The sequence below is a fragment of the Botryllus schlosseri genome, chromosome 14 (assembly GCF_051294905.1).
Source record: "Botryllus schlosseri isolate E-star chromosome 14, Bs_hap1, whole genome shotgun sequence".
NCBI classification, from domain to species: Eukaryota; Metazoa; Chordata; class Ascidiacea; order Stolidobranchia; family Styelidae; genus Botryllus; species Botryllus schlosseri.
The window spans coordinates 14419029-14443969 of NC_137249.1; the positions used below are offsets into that span (position 1 = coordinate 14419029).

At 41.0% G+C, this 24941-nt stretch overlaps 2 protein-coding genes across 2 annotated transcripts; both read left to right on the forward strand.

Moving 5' to 3' along the window:
- The first annotated feature begins 1778 nt into the window (after positions 1 to 1778).
- Positions 1779 to 11990, forward strand: LOC145455624 (28S rRNA (cytosine-C(5))-methyltransferase-like). Its single transcript, XM_080333605.1, has 9 exons — positions 1779 to 2064; positions 4425 to 4544; positions 4600 to 4868; positions 4930 to 5025; positions 8135 to 8287; positions 8348 to 8539; positions 8973 to 9078; positions 10280 to 10449; positions 11278 to 11990. The coding sequence occupies exons 1-9, from the start codon at positions 1972 to 1974 to the stop codon at positions 11345 to 11347; spliced, it is 1269 nt and encodes a 422-aa protein (XP_080189731.1). The 5' UTR covers positions 1779 to 1971; the 3' UTR covers positions 11348 to 11990.
- Positions 11991 to 17216: 5226 nt separating this feature from the next.
- On the forward strand, positions 17217 to 23101 carry LOC145455648 (cyclin-L2-like). The gene is made up of 10 exons (XM_080333632.1): positions 17217 to 17589; positions 18401 to 18576; positions 18636 to 18765; positions 19072 to 19136; positions 20642 to 20741; positions 20802 to 20906; positions 20967 to 21114; positions 21571 to 21676; positions 21739 to 21849; positions 22454 to 23101. The coding sequence occupies exons 1-10, from the start codon at positions 17362 to 17364 to the stop codon at positions 22785 to 22787; spliced, it is 1503 nt and encodes a 500-aa protein (XP_080189758.1). The 5' UTR covers positions 17217 to 17361; the 3' UTR covers positions 22788 to 23101.
- The last annotated feature ends 1840 nt before the right edge of the window (positions 23102 to 24941 follow it).

Consider the following 24941-nt stretch of genomic DNA (forward strand, 5'->3'; position numbering starts at 1 on the left):
CACTATTTCAACCCAGACAAGCTCCAGCGCTGATAGCTGCGCCCTAAACGATACGTGACCTTTAAATAACCTGTATGTCTGCGATTTTTGGTGATGGATGTGATAGCTGTGATAGCTGAGTATATCCACAGCAGTGATAGTTATAGCTGCGCACTATTTCAACCCGGACGTACTCCGGAGCTCATAGCTGCGCACTATTTCCACTCAGACTTGCTCCGGATCTGATAGCTGCGCACTATTTCCACTCAGACTTGCTCCGGATCTGATAGCTGCGCACTATTTCAACTCAGACGTGCTCCGGATCTGATAGCTGCGCACTATTTCAACCCAGACAAGCTCCAGCGCTGATAGCTCATGAAAAGTTACCTCACTGGACGCCAACAAATGGTTGCGATCTCAGACACCTTGTCCTCTCCTCACCCGGTGACCTGTGGTGTGCCCCAGGGCTCAGTACTTGGACCGGTCCTTTTCACCTTATATGTCAACGACATTTTTGAAACCTCCTCATTGAACACCACACTGTTCGCTGATGATACTCACCTCCTCTCTTCCGCATCTTCGACGGCAGAGCTGGATGCCCTGACTGGTGACCAAATGCCCAAAGTCCATGAGTGGACGGCCCAGAACAACCTTTGCATAAACGCCTCGAAATCGCAATTGCTGACAGTCAATTCAAAAAATAACCTAACCGTTAATATCGCTGGTCAGCCCGTTTCCAACACAGATAATGCCAAATATCTCGGAGTTTTACTGGACTCGAACATGTCCTGGAAGAGTCATATTCAATCCCTAGAAACTATAAATTATCACCGAAGTGCGGCCTGTTCTACAGCCTTGGGCGCTTCATGCCAGCATGGGTTCTCCTGATACTCTTTAAATCCTTAATCCAATCGAAGTTACATTATGGCATCCTCTGTTGGGGGGCTGCCAGTAAAACTGCACTCAAGCCACTGCAGAAACTACAGCATAAAGTGCTCCGAATCATAGCTAGGGCCCCAAAGGGGCCTGGCTGCCCATCCAATAAGTCGCTGCTGAAGAGATTCGGCGTCCTAAACATAGAAGATATGCGGAAACTAGAAATCGCCAAGTTTATGTATCAGTTTCACTGCGGTCGTTGCCCCGAATATTTCAATGACTTCTTTACCTCTGAATCAAAAGCGCACAAGTACAACACACGCGCTTCCACGTCGTCCAAATATCATATGATCGACCGAAAAGATCATCGCTCCATCAAATATGCCGGACCTGATGTGTGGAACAGTATCCCGCCGGCCATCCGACAGTCGACGAGCATGTCCACATTCAAGTCGAAATACAAGCAATTACTACTAAATAAATACAGTCCATCCTCAAGATTACCGGACCACGACTGACCTATCGATCTCGCTTCCAATGACATGCCGCCCTATTTCTTGTCGCTTTCTTTTTCTATACTGTATTCTTTACTTTCATTCAGTGTGCATGCCTCCTCTTTACTACGCCTAGGCCAAGGTGGGTGTCCGATTCCATTGACAAATCCAAGTCGCTTCGACATCTTCCTGTCTATTCATTGTATCGCATTTTTTGTGGTGTATTGAACTGATAAAATTGCTAATAAACCAATGATGATGATGATGAGCTGCGCCCTAGAGTAGACGATACGTGACCTTTAAATGACCTGTATGTCTGCGATATTTGGTGATAGCTGCGATAGCTGAGTATATCCACAAGTGATAGCTACGATAGCTGAGTATATCCACGGGGCCGTGTCGGATTCACTGGTGGTTACCAAATAGCTAAACGCAAGGGTCGGATTCACTGTTTACCAAATAGCGAATACACAAATTTGGTACCCGACCGGATGAATTCGGGTACTCTCCCAATAATGGTACGAACGAACACGAAAGTCCGGTTTTGCAACGACGCACGACTCGCACGAGGGTGAAGCTTATCCTACATTTAAATTGAAGAATTGGTACTACTTTAACAAATATGGTGCTGTATAAAGTCGCCGCAGAAATCCTTCAAAAAGTTGATGAGAAAAAAGGATCCATAAAGACATTGTCTATCGAGTCAAAATACAAGGTAAGAAAGACGCGCCAAAGGTGGTGCCGGTATGCCTGTATAGAATCGGTGTCCTGTGCGCACACTATGTTCTATTTTTTATTAAATTACTTTAAATTGGAAAATCATCGCTGCTCACATGTTATATTAGGCAAAATGTACCGAGATTCTAGTAGGGCTGGTATGGACAGTGGTGAATTGAAAATGACTCGAGCCAAAACTATAAAGTGAGATCGACTTGTAAGTTGTGACTTACTGGTTACAACCCTGGAAAATTCTGACGGTTACTTGTCCGACACGGTGACACGCAATCATGTGTTGTTGCATACCGGCACCCCTGTGCATCACACCATCGTGTGTAGTGTGTCATCAACTCATTTTATCATATTTTATATCCTCTATTGCAGGAGTCGGCAACCTTTTGCTATAGTCACGGCCACGGGCCAAATCTCGAGTGTACATGTACAACTCGTTCGCGGGCTGGACTTTTCATTCTATAATTCACACTCACTTCAGATATTAAGCTACATCTCTTCGCTTCGATCTCAATCATACCAATCACAAAAAGAGCTAATGTATTCACACTTAACGACACAGCATCAATGTGACACTTTCCTTTTGAAAGTTTTTTAACATCTGTCACACCGAGTCAGTCAGATCAAACAAGAATCAGAACATTTTCTAAATGGGCGTCGAATACGCGCAATCTTATAGTTTGCTCTTCGTGAATTTCATTGTTGAGAATAATTGTTCGCATGTGTACGTGCTACCAAACATCGATGTTATTTCTTTTGCATAGTTTGTCAAGCTGGGATGAAGACCATTTTCAAGGAGGTACTTTTGTAAAAGTCAAGCAGCGATATGCTATTTGTATGAAAAATTCCCTTCAATTTGTCACTTGCCACAATGTGACACTTTCCTTTTGAAAGTTTTTTAACATCTGTCACACCGAGTCAGTCAGATCAAACAAGAATCAGAACATTTTCTAAATGGGCGTCGAATACGCGCAATCTTATAGTTTGCTCTTCGTGAATTTCATTGTTGAGAATAATTGTTCGCATGTGTACGTGCTACCAAACATCGATGTTATTTCTTTTGCATAGTTTGTCAAGCTGGGATGAAGACCATTTTCAAGGAGGTACTTTTGTAAAAGTCAAGCAGCGATATGCTATTTGTATGAAAAATTCCCTTCAATTTGTCACTTGCCACAATTTGCCTTGCAGTTCAATAGAATCAATTTGAAATTTTGTGGGATGGTATTGACGTCCACATCAAACGGAGTACTGAATAGCCTGAATTTATTTTCTAGAGAACAATAGTCGGAAAAGCGTGAGGAAAATTCAGTAACTCAAATTTAGATCACAGTGACAAATAGGGCCTACAGTGTTGCAACTAGGTTTGCCCTCTTCCAGGAAAGTGAGCACAATTTTCTTTGTCCAATTTACTTCCCAGAGTCGCTGTTTTGTTTCAGATGCGAGTATGTGCCTCCACATCTCATTTATCAGTTGTTTCTGACCCGAAAGTTGCAAATGCAATTTGTGGTGATGTGACAATGAATATACTAAGAAATCAACCTTGGATACTTATTACGGTCACGGAATTCTGTGGCGTTATTGTTTTTCTTTTCAAGGAAAGTTGGTCCCATTTCTCAATTCACACACTCATGCAAGCATAGTTCCTTGTCGTAGCCAGCGACCATCGCAGAAATACAGGACATCGCCATAGTGTCGGTGATTGAGTTTGTGGAACATAGGCCTACTACTAGGCCTACTATACCGGCTACTCACCAGTTTTATGCCGTAACAATAGACTAGTACAATCACCATTATATATATATATCTTCCGTGAAACTCGCATTGACATAGATATAGCCTATATCTGCAATGTCGACAGGAAGATAAACAATTCAATTTGAATAGATGTGATCCAAACAATTTTTGTACACAGTGCTAATACTGAAGTTGTAAGTCGACAACAAACGGCAGGCTGTATTCTTGTGATATCTTATTATGATGTCGCGGCAGTATGATCCAGCCCGCGCCGTAGGTTGGCGACCCTTGTTTTATTGGAACGGTATACTCTCCGCGGACCAAGGAGGATTTAATTAGCGTGAATTCTGCCGGCATTCTTGCAGTCAGAGGACTGTTATAAAACAAATTATTAACCGGTAAAACTACGACAATAGAGGCCCCTTGATAAAATGATTGCCCACTCTTGTATTACAGAATTCGACCCAAATGTTTGTAAAAAGCTCTGACTTGTATACGTAATATGTGAGCTTATGCTATTAACAAACACCCAATATTATTATGATTTACGTATTTTGAGCAGAATAACTGGTAGCAATTTTCCTGAATGACCAATAAGTTTTTATTATTCAGAATATCAAGCAACTTTATGCTCTGGTGGTGGAAACGTTGAAATATAAAAGTGTTCTGGAAGAAATTATAGTGACCACAAAATTATTACAGGGAACACACATTTCCAAACATGAAGCTCTGGTAATTGTATGTCTTGTTTTTCGTAACTATCGCAATTTTCCAAGGTTTAATGCAGGTTCTGGCGTACGACTATTTATTCGGCCGAGGAGTACAATGCGGGGGCAGGTACAAAAAAATCATCCATTCCCGAAAGTCTCAGCTCAATTCTGCGCTGACGTTGATAAAAGTGAAGCGAAAAGTGAAATCGAATCGAGAGCTGATTGCGGAAAATTGTAAAGCGACATTTCAACTGCCAAAATACCTCCGTATCAACACTCTTTTAACCAACAAAGAGGATGTGTTGGAATACTTCAGGAAAAAAGGTTACACGTTTGTGTCGCCTGGGTAATATTTGTGCACCTGGCGAAATTGCTAATACTATTAACTTCATGCCATCTTTTGACAGTGTCGCATCCGAAATCCAAAAGAAAGAATATATGATTGACGGTGACATCCCGAATCTTCTGATATTCCACCATTCGACGGATTTACATAACGACAGGTATATGTCTATTAATTGTAGAAAATACATTTCAAAGATGAATATTGTTAGAATAGATCATCACAATCGGACAACCCTAACTATTTTGAATGAAATTTGTTTGATTAAATAGGGCAAGAGTTTTTCTCATATCACGGTAACTGAATTAATTTTTCAAGGTTGCATCTATTTGTCAGGACTGTAATGACTAGAGTCGCGATTTTTTGGTGACTCGACTTGACTCGAGTCATTTTCTTAAAAATGAAGAATGACTCGATTCGAGTCAATTTGTGTATTGACTCGAGACTGGGTCTAACACAGGGGTGGACAAACTTTTGAGCTCGCGGGTCGCACTATATAAAATGGGGATTATAAACCAAAACCCAATATTAGTATTTCATTATATAGTGATGACACGGAGATAATATATATATGCTTATTTAAAACAAATATTGCTTTGATGATATCGTACACGCGTCAGAAACAGTGGCGAGATTTCATAGGCTGGTCGACCTCAATAACCAATTTGTCAAAACTATAGAGATGAAAGTCGCTTGTCCCGATTCTTAGAGCAGGATTGAAATTTAAATATGTGAGCGGCGATCTGTTCATGTATTTACTAATTCCGCTTTTGGTTCAGTTCCAAGACACACAAAGCTGACAGAATCATAACCATGTTAGCTTCAAACATGCTTCTACTATTTGTAGATAAAATATAAATACTCGAATTCTACGCACGGAAGGTCACGAATATGGATGAGATATTTTCAAATATGAAATTGAGACTAAATACAGAGCAATAATTAGGAATTGGTTGTAATTCTCACGGAGAGCTAAAAAATTTTTCATCTCATCTCAGCTTCTCGCCAACTTTCAGATGCTTTCACACCGCCAAGGGGGGTGCGCCCACCCTAATTTGAGAAGCACCGCCTTCGAATTATCATGGTGAAATATACTAAGAAAAATTTTAATCAAGTCCCTGCAATAATTCGATTTTTATTACGCATTTTATCACTGTTTTTAGTAAGTTTCTTTAGACCAGGGCCGGCCAACCCGTGGCCCGCGGGCCACATGTGGCCCGCGAGAAGGTTTTGAGTGGCCCGCGAGGTAATTTCCGAAATTTCTAATATCATAAAAAACGGATTGCACAGATTGTGAACTTGCAAGGCCGACCAAATATTTGATTAGTCTGGCCGCAACACTTGAGATGTGATGACTAAAATATCAGTTTCGACTCATTGACAGATCCATCAACCATTCATATATTGGTATATCTTCGTACACTACAATAAAGCAGAATAATTTGCGATAGATTTATCAAAGGTAAAAATTTTCTCCAAGCTTAGCGCAATGTCGTCACTCGATTTCTTGTTCTTAATATTGTTGCCCTTTTGTGTAAATTGAAGAACACCCAATGTATCAGATTGAGTCGAACTATATTAGCTATCATGAGACAAAGTGTCGTTCAACATATGCGACCTTGCATTTGCGCTCGCAGTAAGACCGTCGACTATGAAACCTATAGGCACGAAATGATTGACGCATGTTGGTAGCAGCTTTCGATATCGATATGTCCATGCGCCGAATAGCCCAGTCCTCGCAAACTTAGCCTAGCGATATACAGCAGGCCCGCAATATAGTCAAGTGACAATATTATTGACCTATGAACTTCAAAAAATTTTCGCGCTTCGCGCGGATAGTGGCCCGCGCTGAAGCTCGTCAATCGAATGTGGCCCTTTGGCTGAAAAGGTTGGCCAGCCCTGCTTTAGACCCTCGCGGGCCGCACAGAAAGGTGTTACGGGTAGGGCTGGGCAAAATCGAGTACCTGAGTGATTCGATTCTGAATCACGTAATATGCTTCGAGTCGAGTCGAGTAATCGAGTATCACTCATTATGACGTCACAACAGAATGTGCTATGTCAAAGTCCAAATATGTACCTTTTATGCCACCACAAAGAACTTAATGCTTGTTATCCGTCACATTAAAGATACTTTGGTATTTTCTCGACCATATCGATTTCATTTCACAACTTAACAATGTTGTGGGATGATCATGACTTCGGAAATGTGTTATTTCCAGTAACGTTCGTAGCTTTGTACTGTGCCTGGTATGCTGAGACACGGCCTATCAAGGTTTCAAGGCTTCCTCAGTGGAAAATAGTATCAAAACTATAATTCTCGTCAGTAAATTAGCTTTCACTTGCGAGGACCGTATAATTTCAGTACTCGAAAAAATCGTATTTTACTACTCGACTCGAATCATTAAAATTACTACTCGATTCAGATTCGAGTACTCGAATCATTGTGCCCAGCCCTAGTTACGGGTCGCGGGCGTAGTTTGCCCACCCCTGCTCTAACAAGACAGGCATTTCATTATAATTTCGAAGAATAGTAAAGTTATCATTATCACACTATTGTTATTTCGTCAATTATTAGGGGTACTTAAAAATGCTACCAGAAACTGTTGAAAGTGAGGAAAATTTATATGTTATGAATGTGAAGCATTCGGTATCACCAAGCAGAGTTCTAAAAAGAGGTTTCACATGACATTAATTCAGAACTGAACAGTCATCACACTGACTCGGACTCGAGTCAAAACACTATGACTCGGATTCGACACTCTACTCGGTGACTTGGACTCGGACTTGACTCGGTGGTGAATTGAAAATGACTCGACTTGACTCGAGTCAAAACTATAAATATGAGATTAACTTGTGACTCGGAATCTTGGAACTTGGTTACAGCTCTGCTGTTTGTACTGTCATTGGTCATTTAGCGTTAGAGGCAAATATACATCTGGAAATCTTGGAAGTAGCTACCGCCGATTAACAGCTGAAATTATGCAGCCTCTTCAGCAAACCTACTTTTTTAAACTACTTGAGTAGTTTTGAGACCGGTAATTCTCAACTTCCACTTGAGGTAGTTTTGATTTGTCTTGGAAATTGCTACTTCTACTTGTATTTGAGTAGAAATTTATGACATTACTACTGCTTCTATTGAGTAGATGGCTACTTTGACCACCCCTGATTTTTGTTCTATGACGCATGAATACGAAGGCCCGATGCTTCTCAAACTCAACTATCAGATCTTCGATTGCAAGCATTTTCTTGATCATTTTGCTTGCCAACAGACTGTACAAGATGGGCGAGATAATCTTCCAAGACAAGGCGAGCTGCATGCCGGCGTACGTGCTGTCGCCCAAGCCAGGGTCGTTTGTGATCGACGCGTGTGCGGCACCTGGAAATAAAACGAGTCACCTCGCTTCGTTGATGTCGAATAACGGGTATTCTGATTCAATAACCACGACATGTCCTTTCCTCATTGTGTCGTGCTATTTTCGCAGCAAGATATTCGCGTTCGATATCAATGTTCAAAGGTTGAGTGTCATGGATTCAATGCTGTTGAAAGCCGGTGTTCTGTGTTGCGAATCGCAAGCACGAGACTTCTTGAAAGTGAATCATGACGATCCTCGGTATTCAAAAGCTACCCATATCTTGCTGGATCCATCCTGTTCGGGGTCGGGAATAGCTGGCAGGTAACTGACTCGCATGTAATGAGTCATGATGCAGTTTCTAGAGCAATCTCATTTTAAGAATAACTGCTTTATAATAGAAGCGATCAGTGGATTATCATATATATCATCAGTCCCAAGCGATACCTACGTGATTACGGTCAATTGAGTCATTGAATTTGCCTGCTCCTATGTGCTATGTTAGTAATACAGTACCAGTCACCTTTTTAAATGTAACAGTCAGTGATAGTGTATACTTCAACTCAGGTAACTATTAATATTTATGTAATTTTTACACATAGTTTATCAATCCTGTTTTACTTTGATATGCACATTTGACTGTGACACATCTACTTGATGTTGATTTTTACGCCGTTTATCCAGCACCCTCACTTGGAACAATTTCATTGCATGATCGGTTCCTTTCTGAGAACTCAATGTTGATTGTGTTTACCAGGTTGAATAAACTCACCGATGATGACAATTCCAACTCTGAGAAGAGGATTGAATCTTTGTCCAACTTCCAATTGAAAGTGCTGAATCATGCTTTGCAATTTCCAAAGGTAGCATACAACGAGAATTTTCTACAGCGATTTTACACGCAAATTTCTGGCATCAGATCTTCAACCATATTTGATCGTAATTTGCGACCATGGCTTGGCGCGAGGTACTCCACCGTCCACCTTTTGCTCCAACTATGCTCGCTACTGAGACAGCAGTTTCAAACGTACGACCATCCAATCATTCGATGCTGAGTAAATAAAAAAATGCGAGTATCGTCCAGCACATTTGTATAATAAGTCGAGAATTTTAAAAAGAAGTACATCCAAGTAAATGATTCCTCTCGCAATGTCAGCTTGAAAAGTATCAGTTATTTCGATGCTTCGATATATTTCATTGTGATCTTATTAATAACGGTAATATAGAATGAAATTATGTGCTTCAAACTATCTCTTCAAAACTGCCATGAAAAGTTTATAACAGGGGTGGGCAACTTCTGTGGTCGGCGGGCCGGATAAAGGAAAATTAAGTACTTGGCGGCCGGATTGCTGAATCGATACATTATTCGCCCATTTATCCACATATACAAGGAATAAATCGTATTTAATGAATGTATTTTAACGACAGCAATGTCACTGCAAAGCCATATCTCGCCGATAATAACAAGACACTGTGGATTTGAGAACAGCATTGTTAAACAGGCTCCGCCATGTCTGCTTCTCTCTGATCAATTAACCCACGGTGCAATCACTAAATAAGATTTCGAGGCGTTCTATAAACCTGGTACCCCATATTTACCAAGATATCAATTTGTTAGGGTTTTGTTTGTGATATAATAACTTATATAATAACATACAGTCACTAAAATTTGATGTTTACGCAAGTAGCAAGAATCTCGGCGGACTGTGGCTGCGGGCCAAATGACCATGTAAGACGGGAAACTGTCCGCGGGCAGTATGTTGCCCGCCCCTGGTTTATAAGGTATAACCGGTTTTAATCAGTAAATAAGTGTACTGTGACCAATTCCAGTGTTTTCCAATGAAGGTGTTTCTGGAATAGAGCTCCAAAAATCTGTAACATTATATAGTATGTATAGTTGTATACTGTATAGACTTTATAATGAAGCATTCCACTGAAAAACGAAGATTTTGGCGTCATTCGACCAGCCCTGCCCGCAAGTGATCGAAATGTCAGAATCCGACCCACCACCCATAATGAAGTTTGACATTCCAGCACTAGATCACTCTTCCATATATTTCACAGGTTTCCAAGCTGGTATATTCGACTTGTTCCGTTCATGAAGAAGAGAATGAAGGGGTTGTCAAACGGGCGTTGGATGAAAATCAGAATTTCCAACTCTCCAGTGCTATGCCTGGATGGGGAAATCGAGGAATAGCGTCTGCAGAGTTTCCCGATGGAAGCAAGTGCATTAGGTGAGTTGGTTTGGCTGTGACGTATAGGGTCTACTGCTCAAATGGCCCCATGTACTTGTACATTACAATATCCCACCTACTCATTACCAGTGACGGTCACGAAGAGGCGTTTAACATATTTCAAAACCAGTCACCGGCGATTGACTTGCGAGTGGGCAGGCCCGTCCTAATTTTCTCCTTCAAATTACTCGAGACTGCTGCAGACCATTCGTTTTCTGCATCTACTTGAAGTACTGTTAGCATTTCTTGAAAATCGCTACTTCTCAATGTGATAGGGTAGAATTTTACCAGGACTCCGAACTAGCTCACAATGTTCAGTAATGCTGGTGGACATCACAAGGACAATTATGAGCCCCCAAGACCATGATAATCGCTATGACTTCATTGCGCGTGCTCAGCACCAAGTTGCATAGATGTGAACTGGGATAGTTGTACGAGTCATTATGACGATATCAGTGACTGCTGGTGAAACCCTCAATACCATACTCACCCGCTCTATAGAACATATCATCTGTGTATATGCCTACACGGTTTTATCTGTTCTCCTTCATAGAAATTTGGACGTTAAAGATCCACAAATATAATAATGGCTCACCAAACGTTGTTGGATTCATGGAGAAAATTTGTCACTCCGTCAAAAAATCAGTGCTGCTCATGCGGAATCATTTCTCTTCATACACATATGCCTCCGTTTCAGTCGCACCAAAATATGTCGAAATCACCTGCTGTCGATGTGCTTACCTGTGTTTCTAGATGTGACTTTATAACTTTTGTACATGTCTTACTGTCAGACCAATGCTGCTCTAGCAACATATTTGTGATTTGCAGATGTGATCCAGAAACCAACGCAACAAACGGTTTTTTTGTTGCATTATTTGAGAGAAAAAGTTCAGAGTAAAGGAACCAGACTGAGGAAAGCTTCTGAAGATGCAATTGGACGCTGCGGCACTAAAAGCTTGCATTGTCTGGTAGAAATGCTATTCAGAGTTTTTCGATTCTGCTAAACAGCCATATGCAGGAAGAAAGTACATGCTGGTGAAGGGTGGTTGAAACTGTTGATACCATTGTGATCTTCAGCATTTTCAATGCGATGATATGGTACTAAATTTGCTATTCTGAAAGTTCTACTCCTGCAATCGTATGGATTCAGGTGTGATGGGGGATGTGACAGGCATTAATCCTCCGAAAGACTCAAAAGACCCTATGCCCTTCTGTTCATAACTGACCAACCGAATAGTGCGAGTGACTAGCATGGCATTTGCTGCTCCCGCACTCTTAATATTTGAGTTCGACATTGGTAAGTCATTTATGTGTCACATTATTGCTAGAAAAGTTATAACCCCAAATGTTTCATCTTCCCCTCTTGAATTTCAACCTTGCTAAGCCTATGCTGCTGCTTTCTAGTCAAGACCGCAACATCCGCACGCACATCTTTGTCATAAATCTATGGACAATAAAGCCCTCAATTATGTCTAGCGATCAAAATAAAACATGATCTTGAAAACGACTGAATTATTGAAAATGAAAAGTGATTAACTGGTTGTGCTTGTTTTCGTTGTTATTATGTCTTGTATCAGCTAATTCAACCCATTATAGCTGTATCGTGCATCTGGAATATCGCGACCACAGAAACTAGTACGTACGTACGAAATAGCGAATGACTATTTATCGTGTATACAGCAGTGTTGGGATCAAGTCACTACCTTCGAGTCACGAGTCATCTCGAGTCACTGCAGATTTTGACTCGAGTCAAGTCAAGTCAATCGATTTTCAAAGTTGACTCGAGTCAAGTCAAGTCACTCGTTTTTTGGAAGTGACTCGAGTCAAGTCAAGTCAAGTCACGAGTCAAGTCACAATTCAAGTCAAATTGAATTTTCGAAGTATGAGTGATGATTCAAAGTCATTACATTTTGCTAGCTGTGTGAAAGACAGAATAATTGACCAGTTATCTTGTATCAAATAACGTATATTTAGTTAAATATACATGCAAAAAGACGTTGTATTCGTCAACGCACACGTGGAAGTGCTAATAAAATACGTGAGTAACTGTACACCTACGTGCTACGGTCAGTTATTATCAGCCAAAATATAGGACCTAATACGAAGCTTCGAGAAGTTGGAACAAATTGATATGGTACAACATCCTAATACACTACCCCTCTACACATCCGTGAGAATATAAACGCAAAAACTATATTTGTTCGATTTAAATCATACAAGAGGGTTGGTAAATGTGAGCACTGTGCAACGTAAGCATTGAGTCGTCTAAGAAACTGAGACACATTGCTGTTTAGATTAATCATCTACTACAACTTCGACAACGTAAGCCGTGATCGTTTAGTTTGCGACACCGGCGTATCTCGAACAATCCGAACATACACACATACAGTGATTTATTCGACACCGTTTACTTGATGACTTGAAATTGACTCGTAGATTTTGCTCCGAGTCACAAGTCAATGCCCATTTTTAAAGCTCCGAGTCAAGTCAAGTCAAGTCATTTTCCCGAAGTGACTCGAGTCAAGTCAAGTCATACGAAAAAGTTGACTCGAGTCTGACTCGAGTCAAGTCATGACTCGAGTCATCCCAACACTGGTATACAGTACGTAGTAATTGCTCGAAGATATACGACAAAGGTAATTTTAGTGCACAGGCAGACAGTTTTATTGAACAAGTATTGCAATCAAAATACACTGCCATCTATTTCGATACGATGCGTAGTAGCTTCCGCGTATCGTCCAGGCAACAGCATTAGTGAATTACGAAATAACGGTTGGAAACTGTTCTCCCGGCATATAAAGGAGTTTAGGTAATATGTATTAAGGTTGTAGGGGTATATCAGTGAATTTTAGCCCTGGCGCTGCGTAATTGCGTTCTGGATATATTTTGATATTTGAAAGTTCGCCGGTCGGCAAAATTTGTTTTGAAATTTTACTGATCCGCGAGCTATAAAGGTCGAGAATCACTACGGTCACGTATTCTTCTCATAAATTAGAATAGATGCCTTTACTCCTACATTTTATGTTTCTGATTTCTTGGTTCAATTCATTAATAAGTTGATTAGTTCAAAAACACATGTCATTTAAAGACAAAACGCTCACTCTCATGAAGTCGTATTTGATGCATGAAGAATTTTCCTCGAAAATTCATTCTACATAATTGCTCGGGTCGCTTTTGTTGGATAACACCTTAGCGTAATTGAAAACCCCCGGTCTACAAATACGATTCCGACTATCACACCATAATTAAGCGACTGATAATAACGACACAATATGCGCTGTGATGGCTCTTCGCACCTGGATATTGATGTCTGCGAAGAAGATAATTCAATCCAATTGCTGAATTAAGAAGATAAATTGAGATAGAATGGCGCAGTCCACAGCAGCGAATAAACTTATCTTATCATGGCATATTATATTTCTATCATAGTGTAGAGCTGTAGACAAGCATCTCGGAAAAGCAGTTGACGAACTAACGGAAAGCGCGCGGCTACATGAGAAGGACATCAATCTCCAAATTGATTCAGTTGAACCAGGTCCGTAGAGGCAGTTTGTGTGTTAGTAGCAGGCTATATAAGCAAAAGACAAACTGGCTTCGTTCGCGTGACGTTTCTTGGAATACTGTTGAATGTTATGGATACTGTTCAGTAGTGTTACCAGTGGCGGCTCGTCCTATAGGGCAACTGGGGCATTGCCCCACCTAAAATTCTGTTCAATAACAATTCTTTACCATTTATAGACGCACACCTATCTATATAAACCGAAATCACAGCGAAAATCGTATACTTCTTGTCCTTTCGCTTGTAAATGCCCATATATAGCGAAGTCTATGCGAAAATCGAATTTTCTTCTGTGTTTTCGCTTTGCGGATGCCTAGCCGGGGCTTGCCCCGGTAGCGCTCATAACAAGCTCTCACTGTCTATTCTCTCAAAACCGCGCACAATAAAGAAACGGTGATTTACTCTCTCCTATTCATAAAATTACCGAGCAACCGGGGCACGATAGCTCTGTGCCCTTAAGGTGTGATGTAACAATCGTATCTATAGCTGAACTCTGTTACCGTCATATGCGTTTAGTCGACCTTTGCTGATATAGGTCGATTTTAATGGGGTTTCACACTATGAAAACTCTTGAAACTTGTTATGTCATGTCGTGATGGTGGTATTTAACACTGCCCCAAGTTTCAGGGTTTCTACTTAAAGTTTAGGGTAGTAATTCCGTTTCCGAAGTTGAGTGTGTGCTGATCCGTGATGTATCGCAAACAGATTTTACTCAAAAGCCGGTATTGGTATCCATTGGTTTTGACGGTGTTCAATACTGAGATCGGTTATGACATTTGGCACGGTAAGTCTTAATGTTAGTATCGAACGCTGTACCAAGTTTTAAGTTTGTCACTGAACTGTGTTAGTGGTAATTTCGTTTCCTAATTCGAGTGAGAGCTGACTCGTCATTTATCGCTAACAGATTATACGCAAAGCCGGTATTGGTCTCTATTGATTTTAACGATGCTCCTTACCTAGATCCGTCATAAGCTTTTGCACGGTATGTCTTGATTTTAGTATCGAACGCTGTGCCAAGTCTCAAGGTTGACACTCAATGATTAATAGGGCAGTAATTTCGTTATCAAGGTCGAGTATGGTAAAGATGTGCTCCGATCTGACACTTTAGCCTACAACACATTGCGGATTTCACGCAAAAGCCGGTGTATCTGCGGTAACGTTAAGTGAGATGATGATATCATTCTCAGTTTGCATTCAAATATTTACTTTGATCGTATATTCTCCAATGTCAATTTCACCGTGAAATTGTGGCCTTCAAGCCATTTGCGTACAACCCCCCCCCCCCCCCCGTCACTTGATCAGCCTATTCCTCAGTAAATTTTACGCAAAATTCGGTGTTGGTCTGTTCGCATTAATTTTGACAGTGTACCATACCGAAAAGGGCCATGAGGCCACTTCTCGATAATGTCATGTAACAGTGTACCAAGTTGAGGGCTTTCATCGACGTATTTATTCGGTAATATATTTTTCAAAGGCGATTTCGCAGCAGACCTATAAGACAGTAATAAAAACGTATGTGTCGTGTTACAGTCTCCAGTTTCAAGGCCAAAATCTCTTATGCTGTACCGAGACCAAATTTCCGAGGCTGCTATTCTTAGTCCTTTACAATGATGTTTTGGATTCAATAGGACAGGCCCAATCTATGAGATAACAATTGCGTATCTGTCCGAATTAGTTGACCTTTCCAATTAGGCTTACGCTATCTCTCGAGTTATAGTCATTTCCATTTCTGCAGATAATTAGTCAGGTCTAATGCGAACATGAACCGTGTGTTGAATCTTTGTTCCGTACGCCGTTTACGCAGTTACCACACTTCAAGTCACAGCTCACCAGCGGACCTCTCGTGGCACATACGTTAAAATCACCGTTGCCGGGAAATTCATGTTACCGTACCATCATTAAGTTACTTGTTTACGTGGAAAACGCCATTGTGACGTCATCTTGATAAAAAGTCGCTTGCAGCCCTTGCCCCACCACCCGATATTGTCACGAGCCGCCACTGAGTGTTACTCATCTATTGGGCTGCTGTGTGAGCGCTCTGTCGATATATTTCAGTTGAAAACTGAGTCTTCTAAACAACGTGTTGCTGGAATATAAAATTTACCTATGGGTTTCCTGCGTACTGTTATGAACAGGTGCGTAAAGCTTATTTAAAGTGATCCAAACCCTATCACACATATGCGACCCGCGAGTCGGATTATTCCCGTCAACATTTAAATGTCTGGATGGGATATGGTAGGGGACACAAATCTACTATTGGTGACTCAAATCTTCGTGAATAAGGAACTTTTTGATGCGATTATTAGCACCGCATCATTCTTGCTAGATGGTGGTTATAATGGCTTGACGTAGAAGCCACTCAGCAATTTCGGCAGAAAAATTATGGAAGATCTTAAAAATATCATTCTCGCATTCAGCGACCGCATCGCAGCTGAAACTTTCTTGGTCAGGGTACAGTACTATTCTTTTCGGTCCGTGGACATATGAGCATGCGACATTACAGCATGCGACAATTTGGCATGCGACACATGAGCATGTGGGTTAAATTACGGGTTAGGGGTAGGTTAGGTTAGGTTTATGGTTGGGTTAGGGTTAGGGTTTAGGTTAGGTTAGGCTAGGTTAGGTTAGGTGAGGCTATGTTTCGGGTTAGGGTAAATTTTTGGGTTATACAGTCACATACTGAAGTGACGCATGCTGATGTGTTCCATGCTGAACTGTCGTTTTCCATTGTGTCGCATGCTCATATGTCGGGCAACCATTCTTTTCATCATGAGTTGACCTCGCTGGTGAGGTACATGGTGATTAAAAAACAAGTGATTTCATGCGATGTTGAACTCCTTTTAGCTGTGGAGCATAATTCAATAAATCATAGCAAACCGAACGACGTGACATACGCGTGTTTTGCATGATTTATCAACTGCTTTCGCTGAAGGTGAAAGCGAGTGAACACTGAACATCCAGCGGATGAATACATTGTTCAAATGACGTCATTTGAAAAGTAGCGATGGTGAAATGCGTTCTGGTTGCGTTTTTTGTTCGCCATGAACTGGTTTGATTATATGGTCGCGGTTTTTGGGTAAAGCGCCAAGGATATGGATTATTTTAGAATGTTATTTACTTGTAATCTGCCTGAAATTGCCACAAGGTAGGTGATGGGTGTATACATACCGTCTCGAGTTCTCAATTACCTTGATTTTATGTTCGTAAATACGGTTATATTTATCCATTATGCAGATCGAAATATTTCTAGTCAAGTCAATATACTTATATATTGCTATATACATTTGATTCCGGATTGAGAAGTTGGTAATTGCGGTACTCCGAGAATCAAGATTGAATCTATACTGAAATACATGGAGCGATCTCAAGGAGCCACACCAACACCACCTACAAATAATACTCCCGTAGAAAAGGAATATGCGGGCGTGAAAATTTCATTAGAAAATTGCCTCTTCCCTCAAGAAATTCTCGATGAGACACCATCACAAAAGGATGGTCTTGAGAAAAGCGCGGAAGATGATCTTAGAAGGATAGGATGTGAGTTTATTCAGATTGCCGGAATAATGCTCAAAGTGCCTCAGGTATGTTGTACACATATGGCTGGCCTAATTCATTTTCTTGTCAACTATGTATACTATAGTGCCTGATGCTGACGGTACGAAAGTTGTAGCATAATGATAGCGTAATCCGTTTACATGTAATACACCCAGGTGGGTTCATACTTATTGGGCTAGTATTAGATGTAGTAATCATGTACTATCACTATGGAATACACAAATTGACCTGGTTTCTAAGGACAACTTGGAACTTTAGGCCTAATATGACTTCCCTATAAAAGTTGCCACATGTGTAATTTGATCCTGCCATTCTGTATTGTGCAAAATGAAGCGAGATTCCAATCATCATGGCCAGTTCCCACATGTGTTAGGTATATTTCACGCATAAATCTGCCTGTGAATTAGAAGCTTGTCTTTTTGTGTCATTTTTCATGTAGATCATAAATCTATATGTGCTAGTTTGTACTGTTGAATTTTATTCCTCCCAAGGTCCAATGATTAAAATACTGTACATTACATGATTGGTGAATGTTGTGTAAAATCTTGTCGACAATATTCCATCAATCACTATTGTGTTGTCTTTCGATTATTTTTTAGCCCAATTTGTGTCTGTTGTACCGTAACTGTGCGTTCTGCAGTTCGCGACTCTGTATGGCGTACTTGTCATTATTACGTCACGACAAAAGACTTCCTATATACATATTACGAATTCGGTTATCCACATTTACTGACGTTCGCTCCTGTTGAGAGTCAGTGTTGAAAAGCTAGTGAAATAAATTTGGCAATTATGAGCAGTATTGAAGTTGTGTACTTCTAAAAGCCAATTTCTTTTAAGGTTGCAATGGCGTCAGCGCAGGTTTTGTTTCAAAGATTTTTCTTTGCTAAATCATTCGTAAAACATAAAATGGAGGAGATTGCAATGGCCTGTATATGGCTGGCGTCAAAAGTTGAGGAATGTCCCAGACGACTCCGTGATGTAATTAATGTTTTCCACTATTTGAGATTACAAAGGTAATTTGAATGGTCTAGAATTAAAGCTATCATATTTTAACATATTCTTCTTTTTGCAGAAATAAAATTCCAATTGCGCCAATGGTTTTAGACCAAGAATATGTTACCTTGAAAAACAATGTTATTAAAGCGGAGAGGAGAGTTTTGAAGGAACTCGGTTTTTGTGTTCATGTGAAGCACCCCCATAAGGTTTGTGATTTTTATAATTTTTTGCCTATGTTGATGTATATTTGACAATTCTTCATCGCAAGAATCTGCCCATCCTTTTGTATGCTTCGTCAAAATTTCCTACTTCTCGATTGACACCAAGCTTTTGTCCACTCAAAAGGAATTTACTATAGACAATGGGATGAATTGTACTAATTCAATGGTTTTAATTTTGTAACATGTAACTTATTTAGCTCATGCGTCTGCATGTGCACTGTGCAGGTGTTAGGTCTGACTATGTATCTGAACTTTGATATGTTTTCCTCAACTGGCTGTTGTGTCTTGCAGATAATTGTTGTTTATCTGCAAGTTTTGGAACTGGAGAAAAATCGGGAGCTAGTCCAAACCGCATGGTAAGTTGCTTTTCTGCGTCTTTCTGTTGTTTATTTTGTCCTTGTGAGAGATTTGAAGATAGAGAAAGTCATGACGGGCAAAGGAACAAAATGTTCTTTGCGACAATTATGATTTGGTTGAAACATCGGTCAGTTTGATTTCGGTTCTTTACATCGTATTCGGTCTTGATCATTGTTGATTCTTCTTGACTAAGGCAGTTGACTTACAAGCACTGCATTCGATGACAGGTCTAAATATGAAAAAAAATGATAAAACCTCACACAATAGGCTATAGCTGTAGTGTACTATTTAAAGTTGTCTTCAAGTAACAGAACTAAGCAACATTGTATGATAGAATTCTGCATTGAAACTAAAAGATAATTATTCTGTTTACATAATGTGTAACTTTCATTTTGTATTTGTAATTGGGGAGCCGGCTCTGTTGAATGGTGTCTAGCGTCTAATGGATTTGCTCAGATCGGTATGAAGTCATATTACACTTTATGAAAACCAGATCAAAGCCCATTGTTGACTAATTTAAGTCATCCACTATAACAGTGCCTCCCAATCTGATAGGTTGACAGATGACAGCCCCTGCTGAGTTTGGGATAGAACGCCCGTTTTGTGGTGACATGTATTACAGAGTTGTTGAGCTTGCACAAGAATTTACTATTATTGCTATTCGCGTCTCCTGAATGCAGGAGGCACACTTGTTATTAATTGATGGTACTGAATCCCTTGCATAGGTGGAGAGTCATATTGTCATGCCCGGACTGCACGCGTTGTTAAAATATTTTTTCCAAAATCATTTACTTTTACTAACTTGTGTATTTATTATTTCCCGATTCTGCTTTTCTCCTCTCGCCTGGTGAAGTATTCGGCAAACATGATCAGTGTGTGAGAAACGGCAGATGGTGACTAGCCTCATCCTTCTGGGAGTGAACTCGACACAGCTGAGAAAGCCGAAAGCACCAACGTGGAGAGAGGGGACGTCTTTGCTATCGGTGGCCATTTGTATATTCTTGTATGCTGCCTGTTTCATGTGTTTGTAGACAGTACCATTCACGCTCTGTTTGTATACTGCTTGTGCATAGCCGGTGAGATTTCCGGCATTAGTTTTCTGTGCCTGCGAACATTGTGCGATTTATTCGATCGATGGACGATTTCGAAATCACATTGCGGTCGAAAAACATGACTGTTGGTTCTACATCAGGATTGCTGATGACGTTATTATTCGCAAGGACTGATACGTTTCAACGATTACGAAACCGGATGTTGGTTCTGCGACAACTGTTTGGATATACGTGGAAAACGCTTCGATGATCTCTGGCTGTGCTATGGGCCGCCAAAGACAATTTTATGGGACATATTTATTGGCCATGAGGTGCCGAACATGAAACGGAGAACGTTGAATCATTATGGGCATGACAATAAGACTTGAATCCTGTGCAATGGACCGGCTTAACTATAGCAATCGCGGGGTAAATGACATTAGGCCGCAATAGTTTTAAATTTGTTTTTCCAGGAATTACATGAACGACTCATTGCAAACGACGGTTTTCGTGCAATACCCGCCAGAAACGATAGCCTGTGCTTGCATCTACCTCGCGGCACGTGTACTACAGGTGGCTTCAATTCGTGACGATTTTTTATGTCGTGTCTTATACATTTTACGTTCCGTTCAGATTCCATTGCCAAGTCGTCCGAGCTGGTTTTACCTCTTTAATTCCACGGAAGAGGATTTGCAGAAGATTTGCGTGACATTACTATGCGTTTACCAGACTGTGAAGGTCGGCTCCCGAAATATGCTCTTCTCTCTGAAAGACATGACACCGGCGTTTCGCTTTCAGACTCCTTACGACGAGTTGGAGAAGAAAGTGAACTCCTGCCGAGAAAAATTGCAACAGGAAAAGTTGAAAGCCAAGATATCGCAGATCGAAGAGGCCTCGCAATCTGCTGCCAATTCGCCGGCGTCGAAACAAGCTAGTCCGACATCAGGTAAGTCGCCGACAAAACAGATCAAATTAGCACAACAGTACAAGCAACGTATATTTCAGCTCAAGTGCAAGTACAAGTAAGATATGTAATTATTTCAAGTGGAAGTAGAAAATGAAGATTTCAGAAGTACTTGAGTCGGTAGACGTAGTGGGCACCTCGAAGTAGAAAGTAGTAATTTTAGGCCTAGTTTTGCCTGAAAACTGAAGTAAAATTGGAAGTAACGTAGCAAATTTCCACCCGAGTACAAGCAAAATGATGTTTTGAAAAGTGCTCTGGTATGTAATTTGAAATAGTGGACGTGTAGTGGGGATTCCGAAGTAAGTAAAAATGCAGGTATTCTAGCCGCATAAGTAAGTAATGCACGTAGGAAAAACCTACCTGAGTACTCCAGATAAGTAGAAGTACTCTGTTAGTGACGGAATGGATGTGTCCGGATATTGATCCCCGTTATCGCAGGTTCTCCGAGCAGGGAGAGAAACGGAAGCGTCCAGCGTTCGTCAACAGTTCCGGTAAACTCAGACGGCGGGCGCGTCACGAACGGTACTAACGAGAAAAACGAAGGGTAATGCTAGTTTACGGCCGTAGCGAGGTTGAGGTCATTATAACGCGTGGATGATAATTCAGGTTGCGCAGAAGCCAGGGGTCCGGTTACAGGTTCTCTCGGAGTCGGTCGCGGTCGGGACATCGAGGCGGAAAGCACAAGCGGCGGTCCTCCTCGTCTTCCTCTGGCGGAAGGTTTGTTGGTTTGCGTCGTGTCTCGCTTTGTTTCTTAGCAAATATGTTCTGGTGAATCAAGGTGCTTCTACTTTCAAGGACTAGTTAGTCTATTCGAGTGGTTTTGTTTCTAAACTACTACTGCTGTTCAACAGTTTTCGGTTTCTTAGGGAAAACTAGGTTGGGATATCTTACGTTTTTACTTGTTTCGAAATCACTACATCTACTTTTTGAGCACCGGCGGCGGCTGAATCGACCGCCTCTGATCGCGAGACACAAGCAACGGGCATATTCAGTAATCAGTTACTTGTACTTTTTCGAAATGCTGAAGTAGATTTTGCGTACTTGCACTACTTACTCAAGTAGCTGTGATGTTACACTGCTTCCACTTCACCTAACAGTTTTCAGTTGTAGGCAAAGCCAGGCGTAGAAGAATACATATTTGGAAATTGCCACCACTTATACTGTTGAGTTTCAATTAATGGCTTTACTTAGTTATTTTTTTTCAAGTTTTTAGGCAAAACTTGAATACTCTGTATACTTGTACGTGAGTGGAAATTTATGACGTTATTTCTACTCGGGCTCCAACGATGAGTGCTTTAACGCGTCCCTCATTCGGTTTCAGTTCGCCAATCGGTAAAAGGTCTCGTAATGAGCTGCCGAAATCTTACTCGCAACACAACAGCAACCTGGACCAAGGCGATAAACGGCGTCAGGGCAGGAAGGACAGAAAGCAGAGACACACGACCAAGCGGCACCGCCGACGGGAGGACAGGAATTCCGACAAGGGCCGAGACTATCGCAGTTACGGGCGCGACACTTCCAAAAAACATAAGCGTAAACTTTCGCCGGATTCGCCCGGCGCTAAATCATATCGCGTTAACGGCGACGACAGGTCGCCGCACAGCCCCGGTAAAAAGCACAGGCACCGGGATTCGCACAAAAAGAAGCGACGCTGACCCCTTCACGCGATAGCGTGCCGGCCGGCTTTCACCCGCTTCTTATATTATGAACAGCCTTCCTGTCCGCAGTGTCCGGTCCTGAAGCGTGCAGTTCCTTTTCGTGTTTTCCAAATGCGCATCGTGTAGGATCAGACTACCATCTGGTCTTATAAGAAACTTGAAATTCTGGGGATTGTGATGGCTAGGCGATGGGGGTTTCTTTTTACTTTTGTATACACCTTTCTAGCGCTACATTGATTCGTTACTACTACGCATTTGAATAAAGTACTACTGCTGCCAAATAAAATTCCGGTCGGACGCAGGGATGTGAACGTTACGGTGCTTTATTGAGACTCTGGTGTGCTGGGATGTAGGTGTTTCAATCCTGGTAAGGAGGCGAGGGAGAATATTACAGAAATTCGACAGATTATCCGGATCATGTCAGGGTTGTGATGACTCGAGTCATTTTCTCAAAATACGGAAATGACTCGACTCGAAGCAAGTCATTGACTCGAGATTCAGACGGCCAAGACCGACATTTCATTGAAATTTCGATGCCAACACACTATTGGGGTTTCGTTTGTTGGTACTGGTGCTTGAAAATGCGACCAGAAACTGCTAAAAGTGAGGAAAATTGATATATTATAAATTCGAACCATTCAATATCACCAATCAGAGGTAAAAAAGTGGGTTTAGGAAGACTTTAACTGGAAACTGAGCAGTCAACACAATGACTTGGACTCGGACTCGAGTCATAATACCATGACTCGGTAGGAATTGAAAATGACTCGAGTCAAAAATATAAAAGTGAGATTGACTTGTGACTTGGTTACAACCCTGGATCATGTAGTCAGCTATCAGCTTGTGATGTCGCACTGTATGCAGAACTATTGTTCTATTAGCATTGTGAGTACGAGGCAACGTATTTATAGAGGAGATGATGGTGTATATATGGTCTTTATGGCTAGTTAATTCATGTTTCATGCGAAGAGAGAGAGAGTCTTTATTTTCATCAAACCAAAATACATAACACACGGCAGTGGTGGTGGTACAGAAAATATGCATGCACACTTGCACAGTATTCGGTATTAGATAGGAATGATCGATAAGACCGTGAAGGTCATCTAGTCTGATCACACCAGCATCAAACAGGTACACTTGACTCTAAACAGTCTGGCTGTAAAAAATGTTACAGTAGTTAAAAAAAATAAAAATTAAACGATGGTAGCAAATGATCAATGAAGCAATGTCTGGGCGAGGTAGGGCAAAGGTGTTAGTGTAACGATAAGAGGTGATCAAGTAGGGCTTTTTTGAATCTATTATAGGGCAATTCACGGATATGTGGTGGTAATGCATTCCAGGTGATAGCTCCCGAGTAGTCGAAAAACATGCTTGACCTCGACGGTATGCCAACTTTACTCCTTACGATGATGTCAATTTGATTTATCACGGGTATCGTTAATACGTGAAGAATTGGATAAGACGTGGTATTGGGATGCCAGTGTACCGAGTTAAACGACGCGTTATATTAATAAGAGCAGTCTGAGTAAAGTGTGCTTGCACCTTCATAACTGCAGCCGCTACCGAATCGGTCACGTCTAATTTATTACAGGAAAGTTATGATGATCAAACACATGTAAATAACTCAACGGTTGGACGGTTGGTGTTGAGTAGGCCAAAAATGTAGAAGGACTTCTACACTACATTCCTTGGTGCAATGCAGGCTACTAGCTAAAAATTATACGGTTCAGCTGACTCTGAATCTCATATAACCGGCAGAGATGAGCATGGATTAGGATTAGGTTTTGAAAAAACAGGATTTGTGAAATTTTTTCGGATTTGGATTGGATTTGGATTAGACATTTTTTTCGGAACGGATTAGGATTTGGATTGGATTTACCTATTTTCTGGGAGATTAAAATGTCGTGTGGCGAATGGCGACAAACTTTATTCAGATCAGTTATTAATCTACTTATGGTTACTAAGTTATCTTGAATCAAGTGAATCATTGGTTGTGAAAGAAAATTTTCGAATCCCTCCATTGCATAAATTAGTATATTTTCTGAATTTCCAGTTGGAATCGGATTAGGATTGGACATGGACTTGAATATGAAGAAGTTATGGATTAGGATTTGGATTAGGATTTGAAGGTTCGGATTTGGATTGGATTAG